Here is a 19,799-nt window from a genome sequence, read left to right on the forward strand (position 1 = left end):
CCAGCCGGCCAAGCAATTGTTTGGATCGCTTCCTCCAGACAAGAAACCAGACATTGATCTCGTTCCCAAAATCAAACGCCCAGACAAAGTACACGGTGGCTGTGACCGGTTTTTGAAGGATTGTTAGCACTTCAGAGATGCTCGAGCGGTGACCAAGGTACGCTCGTGCCTGGACATCTTCACAACCCCCTGCTCTGATTACCTGTCCAACTGACCGTGCAAATGGCTCGGCCATTCACTCATCTCAACATCAGAGCATCTGCTTCGGTCTTCTTCTTAAAAAAAAAAAGGCAAACGGTATGCACCAGTCCTACATCACAGCCAAATATGGGAAACGCAAAAGTGTCTTGTTCCAATTTCAATCCTTCTTTTAAGCAACACGAAAACATAAGCTAACCTACACCAATTCCATTAGTGTCAAGCTCCATTAACAAGAGTACACTGGGCCCCATTCGCTGGGAGGAATTTTAGAGGAATTTGGAGGAATTTGTGAGAGAAAAACACTGTTCCGGATGAAAAAAAAAACAGATCAAGCCAGGCTTAAGGGCACACGAACGGGCCTGAGCCGAATAACACGGGTACAAAGTTTTAAAGAAAAGAACAACACGGGTAGACTGAACTGAACGGTGCCAAAAATACAAATCATCTATCTATTTTATAGACAGGGTACCAGGGAACGCTTCCTCGACTTCGCTCCACTTGCTACCGATCGTCTCCGCCTCGAGTCCGTCAATCTCGTAGCGCACCTCCTCCATGTGTTCGTTTATGCTGGTCACGGCCTCCTGCACGCCCTGTATGGCCTCCTTGAGGGCGGCGTCATACTCCGCGTCCGCCTCGGCATCCTCGGTGCCGGCGGCCTCCGTGATCACCTTGACGTGCACGCACACGTGCTGGGCCATGCTGCGCGACCTGCAGTCCTCGTGGTTCACCAGGCGCTCTGAAGGCCTGCCAGCTTTCTTCAGCACCTGAATCTTCGCTGTCTTCAGAAATCAGCGAACCAAACCAGGAAGGCCAGAGACAAATAATCAGCGATTGAAGAAAATGGCAGTATGAAAGCTACAGAAGAAATACGAAGCAGATGATGGAAACAATGTTGCATGTTGAAAGTAGAAAGCACAAATATCTTACATCTAAATTCCGGCCAGTACCACAGGTCACTCAGGAAATTACCCAAATAAGTCGAAAGATTGAGTAGTTAGACTACAATACAATGCAATTTCAAGGGAACATTGGTCAGGGCCTAAGGCTGGTGTAGCTATCAGGTGCAATAAGAAGAGGTAGCAAACGTGGAACAGTTATCATGCCAAAAACAAAAATGCTTCACTTGTACAATTTAACACATGTTACTCTTAGCAGGGAAAATTAGACTAAGTTGAAATCATTTTATATAAATTCAAGTGTGTTATAATGTATTGCGAAAGAGGTAAAGCTTTGGTTTCCTTTAGGATTTAATAAAACATGGCCTGATATAAAACCATGAGAAATGAAATTACAATCTCTGATGTGCTAATGATTCCTCCAATCACAGTATTCCTAGGCTAAATGAAATGTCAAAACACATCATTACGGTTTAAATGTGAAAGAATGAAATAAGTTTCCACTCTTAAACAAAATCTAGTTATTTTAAGGAAGCATTATTTCATGGCCCACATGGCAATACAACATGCCCAACTGTCGATAGAATATCGTCGGCAGTCCTCCGAGGGGTATCCCACGAAGTTAAATTGATCAGCAGAGATGCGTGTAATCGAGAACAAGAAGGCAACAGAGACACGAGTTATACAGGTTCAGGCCGTCAGTATGACGTAATACCCTACTCCTATGGTCTGTTGGATTGTATTGGCTATCGTATGATATTGCGTGAGTTTGGAGGGGGTCTCAGCCCGCCTTATATAGTCCGGGGGGCAGGGTTACAGGTCGGTTAGATCTGAGAGATAACCGGAAAGTAACAACAGATTACAGGAATCATGGGATCATACGTATCCTAACATATCTCGTAGTATCTTCATGATATCTTCCAGGTGTCTTGCGGGAGGCGCCGAACAGTGTCGTGCCCCGCAAGGCTTCGTCTTGTGGGCTAGGCCGCCCCTGGGGGCGCAGCCCATGTGGTCTGTCGTGGGTATCCGGGGTCGTATCCCCCACAGCTAGTCCCTGAGCGCCTTATACCCGTTGTGCAACGCCGTCTTGAACTTGTCCGAGCAGGTGCGAATAAAGCCGAGCAGTCAAACTCATGGTCCGACCACCGTGATGAGTTGCCGAGCAGTTGTGAGCAGTCGCCGAGCAGCGTGAACCGTCGCCGAGCAGCGTAACCCAAGTACGGCTTGCCATAAGGGTGTAAGGAGCTCAAGTTCATAATAAAAAATTTCCTCACAGCGGACCAAGTGTGCCCACTTAGAGTCCGACCACGAGAAAAGGAGATAGTCTTCTTTAGCTTCAAGAGGCACGGAGTCTTCCAGATTAAAGCAAACACACTCACCGCAAGGTGAAGTGTGCTCACTTAGTCCCCGAGCCTAACAGTAGGAGACGTAGTCATGTGGTGCCAGGGTCTAAAGTAGAAGACCGGCCGAGCAGGCAGCCAGTCCCCGGGCATAGCCCCGAAATGAGAAAAAGCACATTCACCGTAAGGTGAAGTGTGCCCACTTAGTCTTCGAGCCTGGCAGTAGGTGACATGGTCACGTGGTGCTAGGGTCAGAAACAATCAACAGAAGAAAGCTTGTCGACGTCATCTGACATGCGCGTATCAAGACTCCAGACATACTGCCCAAGATCAGCACCCTGATCCAAACAGCATGGAGCGGCTTGATAGCACACCGATGAGACGTGGCAAGATTCAACCACCAAGGGAGTCCTCAGCATAGCTGGCGATGTTTGCACAAAGAATCCGAGCACTGAGGAGTCCCCGGCGTAGCTGGCGATGAAGCACGAGCGACGAACAGTCTGGTCAACTGGTCGGCGGCGAAGTGAGCATTGAGTAGAAGCGACCGACAAACAGTCCGATCAACTGGTCGGCGACGAAGTCCATGAACCTAGCGGTCCGATCAGTTGATCGGTGGAGAAGTTCGAGCACCAGGTGGTCCGATCACCTGGACGATGATCCTGCAATATAAATATGCAGAACGGATAGTACATGATGTAAAAATATATGAACTCCGGAGAAAAAACAGCAATGGCGATAAAATAGCGTATGCAGCTCGGTGATCAGTTGGTGTAAAGATATATTTATATTTAATACAAACCGCCTGACCAGCTAGTGTGTAGCTGAGTCTCCAGCTCTAGCTAGCACATTAACCATAACGCGGAGCGCGGAGCCCGTGTGCGTGTAGGAAGAACAAATTGTTGCTAAGGAGCCACTGCCGACCACCCATAACGCAGAGGGTAGACGCTCGTGCACGTATAGAGAGGAGCTGGAGACAGGGCCGTCTTTGGAGGCGTCCGAGCATCAACATGATTGTTCAGGGGTTCGCCTAAGACTTAGTTGTATGTCATCTTTAAGATGGTATACATGAAAGAAAATTGTTTAGAGAGCAAATATGGAGAAAACAGCTCGGAGAAATATTATGGCGATATACGAAGATTGGAGAATATTTAGAAAAATGTTAAAGCGTGACTTAGCTTTAGACAAAACGTCTGGTCGGCGAGGGAGCGGGCGGTGAATTGTCAGTGAAGGTGACCTCGGAGGTGGTTCCGAGATCGAATCTGCAGTCGCAGGTGTTGGGGTGATCGGCGTAGTATCGAGCTGGTGGTGTTGGGGTGATCGGCGTAGTATCGATCTGCACCAGCTCGATGAGCTCTCCGACTCCATCAGCGTTAATGATCCATAAGATCGATTCGACCGTGAAGATCTGGTCGGGCGATGGGAGGAACGAAGAGCCTGCGGAATGTACCATCTTGTTCGATATAGAAACAACATGCACACCCCTACCTGGCGCGCCAACTATCGACAGAATATCATCGGCAGTCCTCCAAGGGGTATCCCACGAAGGTAGATTGATCGGCAGAGATGCGTGTAATCGAGAACAATAAGGCAACAGAGACAAACGAGTATACAGGTTCAGGCCGTCAGTATGACGTAATACCCTACTCCTGTGGTCTATTGGATTGTATTGGCTATCGTATGATATTACGTGAGTTTGGAGGGGGTCCCTGCCTGCCTTATATAGTCCAGAGGGTAGGGTTACAAGTCGGTTAGATCTAAGAGAAAACCGAAAAGTAACAACAGATTATAGGAATCATGGGATCATGCGTATCCTAACAGATCTCGTAGTATCTTTAGGATATCTTCCCGGTGTCTTGCGGGAGGCGCCGATCAGTGTTGTGCCCCGCAAGGCTTCGTCTTATGGGCTGGGCCACTCCTAGGGGCGCAGCCCATGTGATCTACCGTGGGTACCCGGGATCATACCCCCCACACCGACATCCCAAGCTAACTTACCAAATGCAACTTCTCTTTCTCGTGTGCTTGAACACCCTTTAGTAAATCGGCAAGATCGTTACGACTAAATTCTAGCATTGAGAGCAGGGAAATTATTTCAAGGACCTGGAGAAAGAATTATTAGATGCTGCTTTTTATGGATAGGAAGAAGATGAGACAACTAGAGCTAACTTGTTTTGAGCAATCACTGAACTCTGCTGTAATATTGCCACACAGTTGTTGATAGGCCAATTCACCTCCATTAGCCATATACTCAGAAAACCCCCTGCTATATAGTATTAATGAGCCAATGAGAAAACAAAAGGCTTACACAAAAAACTACTGGCATTAAGTACTTTTCACACAGAGATATGCAGATGCAGTCACCAGAATTATAGATGACTAAAAAAGTAAAAAACCTTTGACAAAAATGCATAACCAAAGTGCCTAACCATTATATTTTTGACTGAGTTACGGAGTACTATACTTACAATTAAAAAAACACATTGATAACATTTTTCAATTTACCACTTGCATCATTCTAGCATGGAAATATAGTGACAGCGCAAATTCCTTTTGCTAATATTCCCAGAAATGTTCTCTTTTGTGAATATATTGCATGTAAAGGATCGAGATGGCGACTAGAGGGGGGTGAATAGTCATTACTAAAACTTAATCACGTCGGCCAACCGAAACAAGTGCGGAATTAAAACTATCGATCTAGCCAAGACTACACACATCTATCTATGTTCTCTAGCACCTTGCAAAGATCCTAATTATGCAACAAAGGTGACGGGCTAACTAGAGCTCACCTAACCAAGTCCAGGAGCAAGGTCACACGAACATATGCCACTAGTATTTCAAGCAATGAGGGAGCTCCTACACATGCTAGTAAGCAAAAGCACAAAGCCAACTAAGCTCACTAGCAATGCTCAATAACAAGGCAACCAATGCCAAATTAGAGAGCACAAATACGTAGCTACACAACCTAAGCAAAGTGACTAATAAGGTTACACAAACCAAATTAACCATGCAAGGGAGCTACTTCTATGCTACACAAGCAAGAAGGTAACTAGTGAGCTACACAAGTCAACTATACACAAGCTAACTAATCACAAGAGCAACTACACAAGCATAATGTATATAAAAATAATCACATGTGTTAAGCTCTCACTAGTTTTAGTTTTATCATTGGAAATCTCCTTAATGAGTAAAGCATGGTCTTGTACTAAGTTATCATGAGCAACACTAAGTTCCTCATGAGTCAATTTTAGCTCCTCATGTGAACAAGTAGTAACATAAAGTAGATGCTTTTATTGTTCACATGTGTTCTTTAGAAAAGAGTTTTCATTTTTCAATTTCTTGGTTTTAGCCATCTCTTTTTCTAAAGCTTTTATCATGCAACCATATCTATCTAGAAGCTTCTCATATGAATCAAGATTAATCACATTTGCATTAGATACCTTAGTGTCACCTTGTGACATGAAGCAATGTGATGTAGTTAGAGAGCTTGAAGAAACATCACTCTCATACCCCAAGCATGATCCATCATTATCACCATCATGTGTGCATGGAGTAGCATCATCATTGGCATCACTTGTGGCATCATCATCAATCTTGTCAAGTGATCTTGTGATATGATCATTATCATCATCACTTGACCATGAGGTGGAGCAATCTTCCACAATCATCGAATTGTGGTCATGCTCAACACACTCATACGCCTCCTTCTTAGGCTCATCATCATCATCGGAGACTGTCCCATATTTCTCATTGAGATAACTCCAAATCTCATGGGCGGTCTTCATGTCAATGATCTCTCCAAATATGTAATCATGCAAAGATCTATACATGATGTTAGTAGCTTGGATGTCGAGATCTAGGTATTTCTCTTGTGCTTGAGTTAGATTATCTTCATCCAACATATGAGAAAAGCCTACATCTACCATCCACCACATTTGAGGGTAAATAAACTTAAAATTACATATCATCCAATTTTTCCATCGTGTAAAGTGTGTGCCATCAAAAATATGTGGACAATCAACATCTAACCCATAAGTTACCATCCTCTCGGATCAGTGAAGACCATAAATGAGAGGCCTAGCTCTGATACCACTTGAAGGGTCGAGATGACGACTAGAGGGAAGGTGAATAGTCATTACTAAAACTTAATCACGTCGGCTAACCGAAACAGGTGTGGAATTAAAACTATCGGTCTAGTCAAGACTACACCCCTCTATCTATGTTCTCTAGCACCTTGCAAAGATCATAATTAAGCAACAAAGGTGTCGGGCTAACTAGAGCTCACTAGCAATGCTCAATAACAAGGCAACCAATGCCAAATTAGAGAGTGTAAATATTTAGCTACACAACCTAAGCAAAGTGACTAACAAGGTTACACAAACCAAATTAACCACACAAGGAAGCTACTTCTATGCTACACAAGCAAGAAGGTAACTAGTGAGATACACAAGCTAACTAATCACAAGAGCAACTACACAAGCACAATGTATATAAAAGTAATCACAAGCTTGTATAAGGGGATTACAAGCCAACGGGAAGAACAAGGTTGACACGGTGATTTTCTCCTGAGGTTCACGTGCTTGCCAACACGCTACGTCCCCGTTGTGTCAACCGCTCACTTAGTGGTTCAGCGGCTAATTGGCATCACCCGCCAAGCCCGCACGTCGGGCACCGCAAGAACCTACCCCGAATGTGAGGGTAGCTCAATGACACGCTCAACTAGAGTTGCTCTTCGTGGCTCCCGCGGGGTGAGCACAATGCCCCTCACAAAGCTCTTCTCTGGAGCACCGCACAAGCTTCTTGTGGGCTTCGACGGAGACCGCCACCAAGCCATCTAAGAGATGGCAACCTCCAAGAGTAACAAGCACCACCGGCCTACAACTCGATCACCTAGTGCCACTCGATGTAATCTCACAATGCAACGCACTAGAATCACACTCACTCGTAATCGATTCGTACTCTTGCAAGCACAAGTGAGTTAGAGGGCATCCAAGCACTCCTACACAAGCCACATAGGTGTGAGGGTGCTCAGCAACCAGCCCAAGGCCGGCCACACACTCCTTTTATAGCCCCAAGGGCTAAAATAGTCGTTACCTTTTCACTAGGCAAAGCGCGTACTGACCGGACGCGCACGTCATAATGATCGGACACTGAAACCCAGCGTCTAGTCACTTACAGAGAGGTTCTAGTGATGTTTTTCAGCGACCGGACGCGTCCAATCATCACTGACCGGACTCTCCCAGCGTTCGATCGCTTCTGGACACGCTAAAAACACTGACCGAACGCTGTGACCGGACTCGTAGGTGCTGACTGGACGCTGGACCCCAGTGTCCGGTCGTTTTTCATGCCAGCGTCCGATCACAGACCTTTTAGTGCTAAAATGGCTATATCTCTTAGCTCCGAACTCTGATTTCGATGATCTTGGACATTTTGGAAAGCTTACTCAGATGGCTACACATCCCACATTTTGGTGAATAGTGTGGTGTCAACCTTCCCAATGGTGAAGTCCTTCTCAATGAGAAAGTCCCGAAGGCGCTCATACCAAGCTCTTGGGGCTTGCTTAAGCCCATATAATGCCTTGGACAACCTATAAACATGATTATGATATCTAGGGTCTTCAAACATGGGAGGTTGATCAACATAGACTAGTTCATTGATAAAGCCATTTAAAAATGCATTTTTCACATCCATTTGATAAAGTTTCATTTCATGATGTGATGCATATGCAAGGAGGATACGGATGGCTTCTAATCATGCAACCGGTGCAAAGGTCTCTCTAAAATTTAAACCTTCAACTTGAGAGAACCCCTTTGCCACTAGTCTTGCCTTGTTTCTCACAACAATGCCTTGATCATCTTGCTTGTTTTGGAACATCCACTTTGTTCCAATGACTCTTGCACCTTTGGACTGCTCTTCAAGAGTCCAAACTTCATTGCGGATGAAGTTGTTCAACTCTTCATGCATTGCATTTATTCAATCTAGATTTTGAAGAGACAAAAGAGTGATGAGCAATAAATGAAGCAAGTTTTTGTGAGCGAGTCATTACACCCTTTGATGGACTCCCTATGATGAGAACTTGTAGATGATCTTATAGTAGAGGTGTATTTCTTCTATTGACCACTTGATGAGATCTTGTAGATGATCTTGACAAAAGAGTGATGAGCAATAAATGAAGCAAGTTTTCTAGCACTCTTGCGGTTGACATGAAAGCTTTTGTTGGATGGGTATTTACAACTTGCTTGCTAGCTTGACATGCACTACAAAGCTTGTCCTTTTCAAACTTCACATCCTTCAACCCTCTCACCAAATCATTCTACATTAGCTTCTTGAGTGAGCTCATCCCAACATGAGCAAGTCTTCTATGCCATAGCCACCCAAGTGTTGTTTTGGTGAATAGGCATGTCTTTAAGTTTGCATCTTCAGAGGTGAAGTCCATGAGATATAGGTTGTTGTATCTAAATACTTTGAATATCACATGATCATCATTCTTCTTGGATACAACAACCTCCTTCTCGGTAAACAAGCATTGGAAGCCAAGATCACACAATTGTCCAACGGATAGCAAGTTGAAACTCAATGAAGCAACATATAGCACCTCTTGTCCACACTCCAAACATCTCTTTGGCTTTGGCTTGGACTTATGTTGTTGTTGAGCTTGAGCCTTCTTCTCTTGGTTTGCCAAGTACTCAATGCCACTTCTATCCATCTTCATGACGGTGTTCATTAGTAGCTCACTTTGAAGATGCTTGCCTCTAGTGAACTTGCTCAATCCAATCTTAAGATGCTCTTTCTCCAACTTGAGCTTCTTGTTTTCTTCCTTGAGAGCATCATTGTTTTTCTCTTTCTTGAGCTTCTTGTTCTCATCTTTGAGCTTCTCATTCTCAAGGATCAAACCATCATCATGAACAATAGTTTCTAGCACACTAGACTTGGTGATTTTGAGTTCTTCAAGATCTTTCTTGAGTTTTTCATTGTCATTCTTGAGCTTGACAAACTCATCATAATCATCGGCTTCAACCACTTGCTTGTCCTTGCTACTAGAACTTTGCTCAATGCACTCAATAATCAAGTCATCACATGATGTAGCTATATCAATCTTAACAACATCGTTAGTAGCATCATGTGGCTCATTGGTTAAGAATTCTTGAGCAATAACAAGATTATCATGATTAACCTTAAGAGTAGTATATTCTTCTCTTAGCTTGTTGTGGCTAGTGATGAGCTTATTATGTGTCCTCTTAAGTTTATCATGTTTTTCTTTAAGCTCTTTCTTAGAAGATTTGAGCTCCTTGAGTTTGAATGATATAGCATCATTTGCTTCTTTAAGCTCAACACTAGCCTTTTCCGCTATATCACATTTGGCTAAAAGAGAATCATTTTTAGCTTCTAGCTTTTCATTTTTAGCTCTAGTTTTTATAATGATCTTAGTGTATTGTTTTAGCAATCTAGCAAGATCATCATAAGAAGGTGATTTGTATTCATCATCATCACTATCACTGTCATCATCACTAGCATGCTCATCATCACTACTATCATCATTGTTAGATACCTTGCGATCACCCTTGGCCATAAGGCATAGGTGTGTAGAGGATGATGGCGGTGGTGGCGATGAAGATGATGAAGAGTTGATAACAATTGCGGCCACCTTCTCGTTGTCACTATCATCATTGGATGAGCCACTAGATGAATCAATGTCCGTGAGCCAATCACCGACAATGTATGCCTTTCCACTCTTCTTCTTCTTGTGGAAGTCCTTCTTCTTGCCATCTCTCTTCTTGTATGGCTTGTTCTTCTTCTTCTCTTCTTCTTCTTCATTGCTTGAGTCATCTTTCTTTCCCTTGTATTTGGTCTTGAACTTGTCTTTCTTGGGCTTAGTGCATTAGAGTGCTAGATGACCAAGTTCTCCACAATTGAAGCAATCCATCTTGGAGATTGGCTTCCTTCTAGAGCTAGTGAAGAACTTCTTTTTCTTGCCATCAAACTTGATGTCACTCTTGTTGAGCTTCTTTAGCATTTTGGCGGTCTTCTTCACCATGAGAGCAAGACTTTCATCATTAACTTCATCATCACTTGAGCTTTCATACTCAAGTCTTGCTTTACCCTTCTCTTGGCTAGCTTTGAATGCTAAGTCTTTATCTTTCTTCTTGGTAGAGGATGAGCCATCTTGTGGCGTGATGTGCATGTACATCTCATGAGCATTGATCTTTCCCAAGATTTGTGTCGGTGTAGCGGTGGAAAGATCACCTTGATGAAGCACGGTCACAATATTCCCGTATTTATCAATGGGGAGGACACTCAAAATCTTTCTTACAACATTGGATTGTTGCATTTGAGTGAGTCCAAGCCCATTGACTTCCTCTACAAGAACATTCAATCATGAATACAAGTCATTAGCACATTCTTTAGGAAGCATTTCAAAAGAGTTGAGCTTTTTCATGAAAAGGTGATAGCGTTCCTCACGCTCACTCTTAGTTCCCTCATGGAGCGCACAAACGTCCGACCATAGTGCATGGGTGTCTTTGTGGTTCCTCACCCAATTGAACACATCTTTGCAAAGGCATCTAAAGATGGTGTTTCAAGCCTTTGCATTCCACTTCTCGTAGTTCACCTCATCGCCTTGTAGGTGAGTAGCATCCCGAGGTTTTGGGAAGCCATGTGAGGCGGCTCTAAGAATACCAACATCTAGAGCTTCTAGATACGCCTCCATGCGAATTTTCCAATAAGGAAAATCATCTCCCTCAAAGATAGGAGGAGATCCATCCCCGTGAGACATCTTGCTCTAGGCGTTTAAGCCTAAATACGTGAGCACAAGGCTTTGATACCAATTGAAAGGATCAAGATGCCCAAGAGGGGGGGGGTGAATTTGGCTAATTACAAATTTCTTTGCAATAAGCAAAACCTATGGTTAGCCCAATTAACCCCTTGTGCCTAGAAAGTGTTTCTATTGATCTAACGCACAAAAGTTTAGCACCCTAAGTTCCAATCCTACTCTAGCATGGCAATTCTAGGAATGTAAATGACAAGTAATGAATTGCTCAAAGTAAATGCTTAAAGTAAAGAGAGAAGAAGGAACAGGGCGATGTTTTGCTGAGGTATTGGAGAGTTGCCACTCCCCACTAGTCCTCATTGGAGCACCCGCGCAAGGGTGTAGCTCCCCCTTGATCCGCGCAAGGATCAAGTGCTCTCCATGGGTTGATTCTTTGACACTCCACCGCGGTGAATCACCCACAACCGCTCACAACTTGAGTTGGGTCACCCACAAGCTCCGTCGGATGATCACCAAACTCCCAATCACCACCAAGCCATCTAGGTGATGGCGATCACCAAGAGTAACAAGCACGAACTCTCACTTGACCACGACAAGCCTAATGAGAAGGGTGGATGCACACTTTGCTACTCTTGCTTCACTAATGAGGGCTCTCTTTGAGATTCTCAAATCTCAATCACCTCACTAGGACCTTGCTCTTCTTGGCACTCTCTAAGGTGTTTCTCAGCTATTGGAATGAGAAAAAGTACCTCCACACACGAATGGAGGTGGTATTTATAACATGGGCTGAAAAACGAACCGTTATGTGCCTCTGTGGGGTGACTGGACGCTCCGGTCATGTTGATCGGATGCGCCGGTCAGGTCACCCCAAAACCCAGTGTTTATAGTGTGACCGGACGCGTCCGGTCGCAATTTACCCTTACTGGAACCTTACTGATGTCGACCGGACGCTGGCCTTCAGCGTCCGGTCACTTCCAGATGACTTTACCTTGATCAAATAAACTAACCAAACTCTGAGTCAGCGTTCGGTCACACCGAAGCCAACATCCGGTCAGTATTTGACCCTCCATTCACTTCCAACTCTCGATCATATGTGAATAAAGTTTGCTCCATTAGATCTAAGGGCTATTTTGGAGCTACCTAGCGCTAGTTGAAGCAAGTGTGCACCACATCTAACCCACTAGACTCACCTAGGTCAAGCTACCCGTCCGTAGCCCCCTTAATAGTATGGCCAAAGGAAAAACAAAGTCATAAACTACTCTAAGTGTCACTCTAACTCCAATCGACACTTAGAACTAGTCCATCCTTAACCTTGCCGTCCATCCTTTGAAAACCAAAACATTTTCCATCGTAGGGGCATGACCATCATGATAGCCCAATCGATCTCCATTACCATGACCTAACTTAATTACCTCTGCAAAACACACGTTAGTCACAGTAATCACGTATTGTCATTAATCACCGAAACCCAACTAGGGGCCTAGATGTTTTCAATCTCTCTCTTTTTGGTGATTGATGACAATACTACCTCGAGTATGTGAAAGAGATGAGGTTTTTAACATGCTTGGTTCATATAAGCTTTTGGCAATAAGAACAAAAGTGTTAGGCAAGCTTATATGACCCAAGCCAACATGATGTACTCAAAAGATATGAAATAAGCATGAGTACTAGTAATAAAGCTCATTTGCATCAGAGTAAAACACAGAAGCAAAGCAAAAAAGCATAGCACAAGTGATATGACATATAAATGATTCAAAGTAGAGAGCTCACATGTCACATATCATGATCACGTAGATATCACTATCACAAAGATATAGTTTAATGCATAGAAGTAAACACACGACGAATGCATAAAAATGTATCACACATAAAACTCCAAATATACTAGATAATAAACTACTAAGAAAGCTAAGCTCCCCCTAAATAGTCACTCCCCCTAAGACTATCATACTCGAACCCTCTCCCCCTTTGGCATCAAATACCAAAACCTAAGGGTCGGTTGACGGGGCTACAGCGGACGAGCCGGGCGCTGAGGTACGAGGAGCGAGCTAAAACTGGACGCCATCATCATCTGACCCTGAGCTCTGAGTAGTCTGACCCTCTGTAGCTAGAAGCGATGCTAAAGCAGTCTGGGTTAGATTAGGAATATGAGCTGTTGTAGGCTATGCTGGTATGACTGAAGCAGCTGGCTCTGATGATGCCACTGAGGAAGGGAGCGTCTCTGTAGTCCCGGTAATAGGTGCAACTGTAGAAGGACCTGGGACATGCAAGTATGGGGGAGTAGGCTACTCGGTTAACTCACTAAAGGATGCACCAAGGCTCCTGGACACTATAGTCTCTGGCACTAGCAGCGAGGGTATCTCAGTCGGTGTAAAGCCTGTCTGAAGAGGTGTGAACTATGGGGCTATCACTGGTGAAGCAAAATACTGGGACACCTGCTCTATAGGTGAAGCAAACTATGCTGGTGGCTATCCCTGATTCTGAAGCCCACTAGGCTATAATGCTAGAGTCATCGAAGTGGTGGTAGGCTGACCAAGCTGGGGCGAAGGATGTGGTGGTAGAGCCCCAATCGCTATCACTACATGCTGCATAAATCCAAGTAGCTACTGCTACATGAAGATCTGCTGCTGATGCATGGCCTACTGCTGCTGCTGTAGAGCCTACATCTACTACTGAATAGCCAGCTGCTATCGTTGAAACTCGTCCTGCCGAGTCTGGAACTGTGCAAAAGTGGTAGTGGTCTCCTGAGCCTGGCGTGTCTGATCCTGCCTCATCTGCTCAAGTATAGTAAGGAGAGCGAGGTCTGTCTATGGTGCAGGTGGAGCTGAACTAGAGCTGCCGGCCTCATGATCATGTCGATGTGTAGGCATCTAAGGAATGTCCCGGTAGTCCTTGTCTGAGCTGTCACTAGGGTCTCTCTCGACCATCCCCTCCTATTGAGCAAGTTGCTCCTCCTCAGTAGCTGCAATACCCCTAATAATAGCATCCTGTTGGGCTGCAGTCTCTGGTACATCTAGATAATGGCGCGACTAACTAGGTGCATGTGGTGTACTATGGCAGATCATCTGAGTCAGGTTGTATATAGGGAACTCTGTAGTAGCACCACTATACTCAGCTAACATCTCAGGCGACCTCACTATAACTACCATGTGAATAAGAAATGTGATCTAATGGGCATAGGGCAACTGTCGATGACCTCTGGACCTCTCAGCAATAGTATCCTCCATCTCTGATCGAAGGAGATCCCAAATGTCAAATACAGTCTACTGCATCAAAGAGTTGAGAAGCCATAGCTGCAAGAGAGTCAAGCCCTCGCGATACCCCATCCTCGGAATCAGGGTCCTCCTCATAATGGCATCTAGCACTCTAGCTGTAGGAGTAAGATCACTGGGAGTCCTGCTCGACCCCTCACCAAAAGGTTGCTTGAAGCAGTGGTGAACCAAATCTGTGGGAGGCACCATACCGCCATGAGGGCATCTAGGAGGCGCTGTCTGTCCATAGCAAACATCATGTAACCTGATAGGCTGCTCCTAAAGCCTGAGTATCTCCCTGACTCTAGTGCTTGTCAGTCTGTAATCCCTACCTCTGAATGCAAAGTGAATGTATCTGTGCTGCGGGTCAATCCATAGTGTAGCATAGAACTGACGAACCCAAGATAGAATATACAATCCTATCCGTCCAATCAAGTCTATCAGCCCTGGTAGATATGTAAAGTAGGGGCGAATGGGCTCTCCAGCTACTACAACTATAGACTCAATGTGGCACACCCTCTGAGGCCTAAATATAGCTCCACTGTTAAGATATGTATTGTAAAAATCCTCCTAGAGCGGTGTGTAGAAGTCCTCTGATGCTCTGTCATCCCTCCTCCGTGGGAACCACTACTCAAACTCTACAAACCTGAGCTACTTCACCTGCTTGGTCATGGCGGCCCTCAAGTCCAAGTGTGTCATAGGAGGTGGACCCTATGGTCTGGGTGGTAGACGAGAACCCCTCCGCTATGTATCTACCATCGGTATGAGTGGAGCACGGGTATGACTAGAGCAGCGAAGCTATGGCTGAGGTGCTTGCTCTATCTTCTCGGCCTGTTGTCCCTCCTAAATTGGCTCTGCTAACGGTGCCTGCTGTTGTGACTCCCCCTGAGGCTAATCCTCATTGATGGCAACACACCGTCCTCCAATCATGAGAGTCCCAGGTGGACGACCATGAAGGCGCTCAACCCACTCAAGTGTAGCCCTTGCTTCTGGTGAAAGCTGATTTGTAATCTGGACTCCACTGTGAGCACCTCCTCTCTCGACACGCTCTACAGCCTCTGCAACTGCAGCTGCTCTAGCTATCTCTGCATCTGGGTACTTGCGCTTTTTTGTTGCAGTCTTCTTCGTCGCCTTGCCTTTTGGATCTGTAGGCAAGCAAGGCAGATGCCTCGGATCCTCATCACCTGGACCGCCCCCAACATTCTTGACGTGAACCATCGGTTGGATCTGAAGAGAACAACTGCCACTAACAAGAGACAACTGCCGACTGTCACTTCTGAGGCTTGGCCTCGATCCATACTCGTGAGCTTGGCCCTGAGTTAACTGACAACTACCACTGAGACCTCAACAACACCGACTTGCTACACGATAGAATAGATAGGATATACAAATAGTTTTAATTATGCATCTAGAGATACGAAATCCTATGAAAGCAAGCAATTAGGTATGAAATTGAAATAGGGGCTTGCTACCTAATGAACCGGTGACCCGAGAAGAGAAGAGAAGCGACACATGGGGAACCACTGGGTCGGCGACTGATTAGGGTTGCAATGCGGCGAGGATTGGCAACGGAGGATGCAATGAGGGCACTATCGCGTGGAGAAAAGTGGCAGGGGAGGCACTAGTGCGAGCTAGGGTTATGACGCTCGGTGGCTGGCTCTACGGCGGCGCTGGAGCACTGGACGATGTCAGCGCTAGGGCAAGCGGCAACGGCGCTGTGGTTGTGGCGCGGGACGGCGCAGCGAGGCAGTACTGGCGTGGGTGCATCGGCGAGCATGGCGCGTGGGAGGATGCGGTGGTGTAGGAAGGTGGCTCGGGAGCATGGGAAGGCGCTGCGACTGCGTGGAGGCGATGACTAGGGCACGAGCTCTGGCGATGTCGGTGTGGAGGCGAGTTAGGTCAGGCGGCGGGTGGAGAAATTGGATTATATGGTGGCCCCCAGCGAGTCAGAAAAGGAAACGGAGAAAAGAAACTAAGTCACGCACGTTTCCTATTGACCGGACGCTTCGGTGGCAGCGACCGAACGCTGCCACCCAGCATTCGGTCGATTCTAGAGAGGTCCAAATCCTCTGGAGTCGCAACCGAACACACCTGGTGGACACCGACCGGACGCAAGCAGAGTCTGGTCACCATGCTTTGATGCCTTCTTGCTCGACTGGACGCTGAACCTCCATCTAACCAGACACTGGAAAAACACTATTTCAGCGTCCGGTCACTCCTTCTCGGCAGCAGTTCACCTCCTGTGAATTGACCGGACGCTGGACATCAGAGTCCGGTGCAGCGTCCAGTCACTCCTTTTCCAGTAAATCTTCAAGTTCTTCATGCAGCCTGTTCTCAATCAAGTCCCAACTTGAATAAGATCCAAATAAACACCAATTGGGACTGATGTGAGTGACCTCTCTCAAACCCTCATGTTTTTCAAAAATATGTTGCCTTAGGCTATAATTCTTTTTAAGAAAATAGGCAATAAAAGGGAAATTTGAAGACAAACGACAAAACAACATTCATGCATATGCAATGCAATACTTGTAAGTAAATCTAGTTACTTGTCAAGTTTGATCCAAGGTTAAGCTTCTTCACACGCTTTTCGGCGGTTATCTTAACCTTGTTAGACAAGCCCTATATGCATTACAAAACATTAAACATGTTGTGTATTACAATGCAATGCTAGGGACAACACAAGCTCATTTTTTAGTAAAGTTACTAAAATGAAGCACATTGAGCTTATTCCGCAATCTACAAAATGTTGTCTCATCTAGCGGTTTAGTGAAGATATCCGCCAATTGATCCTCGGTCCTTACACCTTCTAGTGATATATCATTTTTAGCAACATGATCTCTAAGAAAGTGATGGCGGATATCTATGTGCTTGGTGCGAGAGTGTTGAACTGGATTATTTGCAAGTCTTACCGCACTTTTATTGTCGCACAAAAGAGGTACTTTTTCTAGAACTACACCATAGTCTAGCAAAGTTTGTTTCATGTAAAGTATTTGTGCACAACAAGCACCCGCGGCAATGTATTCTGCTTCGGCGGTGGACAAAGCCACACTATTTTGCTTCTTGGAGGACCAAGACACAAGTGATCTACCAAGCAAATGGCACCCTCTGGATGTGCTTTTTCTATCAACTTTGCAACCGGCATAATCCGAATCGAAATAGCCAACTAACTCAAATATAACTCCTTTAGGATACCAAAGACTAATACTTGGTGTGTGCTTAAGATACCTAAGGATTCTTTTAACGGCAATCAAATGAGTTTCCTTAGGATTAGCTTGAAATCTAGCACACATACACACACTAAACATGATGTTGGGCCTAGATGCGGTCAAATATAACAAGCTACCAATCATAGAGCGGTAGAGAGTTTGATCAACCGGGTTACCTCCCTCATCTAGGTCGAGATGCCCATTAGTTAGCATTGGTGTCTTGATTGGCTTACATTCATCCATCTTGAATCTCTTGAGGAGATCATTTGTATATTTCTCTTGAGAGATGAAAATCCCTTCTCTCATTTGCTTGACTTGAAAACTAAGAAAGAATGTAAGCTCTCCAATCATTGACATCTCGAACTCCTTCGACATCAATTCACCAAACTCTTTGCAAGAATCTTCATTTGATGATCCAAAGATGATATCATCAACATACACTTGACAAATGAAGATATGCCCATCAAGCTTCTTGGTGAATAGTGTGGGGTCAACCTTCCCAATGGTGAAGCCCTTCTCAATGAGGAAGTCCCGAAGGCGCTCATACTAAGCTCTTGGGGCTTGCTTAAGCCCATATAATGTCTTGGACAACCTATAAACATGATTAGGATATCTAGGGTCTTCAAACCTGGGAGGTTGATCAACATAGACTAGTTCATTGATAAAGCCATTTAAAATACATTTTTCACATCCATTTGATAAAGTTTTATTTCATGATGTGATGCATGAGCAAGGAGGATACAGATGGCTTCTAATCATGCAACTGGTGCAAAGGTCTCTCTAAAATCTAAACCTTCAACTTGAGAGAACCCCTTTGCCACTAGTCTTGCCTTGTTCCTCACAATAATGCCTTGATCATCTTGCTTGTTTTGGAACACCTACTTTGTTCCAATGACTCTTGCACCTTTGGGCCACTCTTCAAGAGTCTAAACTTCATTGCAGGTGAAGTTGTTCAACTCTTCATGCATTGCATTTATCCAATCTGGATTTTGAAGAGCTTCTTCTACCTTAGTAGGCTCAAAGCAAGAGACAAAAGAGTGATGAGCAATAAATGAAGCAAGTTTTTGTGAGCAAGTCATTACACCCTTTGATGGACTCCCTATGATGTGATCTTATGGATGATCTTGTAGTAGAGGTGTATTTCTTCTATTGACCACTTGAGGAGGAGGTTGTGGAGCATCAACATCTTGTGCTTGTACCACCATTTGATCATGGAAGATATGAGTGTCTTCATTTTCTACTCTTATATCTTTATCACCATCTTATGGCACACTTGATGAAGAAGGTGGTTCAATCACTTGTACATCATCTTCATCATCTTTAGGCTTGATGTCTCCAACCAGAATGTTCTTCATAGCCTCCCTTAATGGTTCATCACCTACATCATCAAGATTCTCATATACTCCTTGGGAGCCGTTAGATTCATCAAATTCTACATCATATGTTTCTTCAACCGAGCCGGTGGCATGATTAAATACTCTATATGCTTTGTACTTTGATGAGTAACCAACAAGAAAACCAATATCACAACATCTTTGAAACTTCCCTAGGTGTTGGTGCTTCTTGTAGATGTAGCATTTGCAACCAAACACCCTAAAGAAGGAGACGTCCGGCTTCTTTCCATTGAGCAACTCATAAGGTGTCTTGCCAAGGAACTTTTGAAGGAATAGGTGGTTTGATGCATAGCATGCGGTGTTGATAGCTTCTACCCATAGAGCTTTGAGGGTGTTGTACTCATCAAGCATTGTTCTTGCAAGAGTAATCAATGTCCGGTTCTTCCTCTCGACTACACCATTTTGTTGAGGAGTATATGTTACGGAGACCTCATGCTTGATCCCAACTTCATCACAATAGGCTTCTATGTTTGTGTTATCAAATTCCTTCCCATTGTCACTTCTTATCTTCTTAAGCTTCACTTCAAATTCATTTTGTGCTCTCTTGGCAAACTTCTTGAAACAAGATGGAACTTTGGATTTGTCATGAAGGAAGAATACCCATGTATACCTTGAATAGTCATCAACAATCATAAGACAATAAAAATTTCCTCCCAAACTCTTGTATGTTGTTGGTCCAAATAAATCCATATGAAGGAGTTCTAGCACTCTTGCGGTTGACATGAAACTTTTGTTGGATGGGTATTTGCA

General features: G+C 44.6%; 1 protein-coding gene across 1 annotated transcript; it reads right to left on the reverse strand.

The window, feature by feature from the left end:
- Nucleotides 1-618: 618 nt before the first annotated feature.
- LOC136454489 (uncharacterized) lies at nt 619-15,667 on the reverse strand. The gene is made up of 4 exons (XM_066454897.1): nt 15,366-15,667; nt 4,601-4,694; nt 4,430-4,534; nt 619-980 (listed from the first exon to the last, which is right to left on the reverse strand). Exons 1-4 carry the CDS (start codon nt 15,665-15,667, stop codon nt 651-653), a joined length of 831 nt encoding a protein of 276 aa, XP_066310994.1. The 3' UTR covers nt 619-650.
- Between the last annotated feature and the right edge of the window lie 4,132 nt (nt 15,668-19,799).

The sequence above is a fragment of the Miscanthus floridulus genome, chromosome 5 (genome assembly GCF_019320115.1).
Source record: "Miscanthus floridulus cultivar M001 chromosome 5, ASM1932011v1, whole genome shotgun sequence".
In the NCBI taxonomy this organism is placed as follows: Eukaryota; Viridiplantae; Streptophyta; class Magnoliopsida; order Poales; family Poaceae; genus Miscanthus; species Miscanthus floridulus.

Bases quoted from the DNA above. Each gene is read 5' to 3' on its own strand.
- LOC136454489 (XM_066454897.1), bottom strand. From the start codon at position 15,667: ATGGTTCACGTCAAGAATGTTGGGGGCGGTCCAGGTGATGAGGATCCG. The intron at 4,695-15,365 runs GTGTGTTGCCAT...ACTATATAGCAG, and splicing joins ACTCTCATGATTGGAGGACG to GGGGTTTTCTGAGTATATGG. The intron at 4,535-4,600 runs GTTAGCTCTAGT...TTCTTTCTCCAG, and splicing joins TCAGTGATTGCTCAAAACAA to GTCCTTGAAATAATTTCCCT.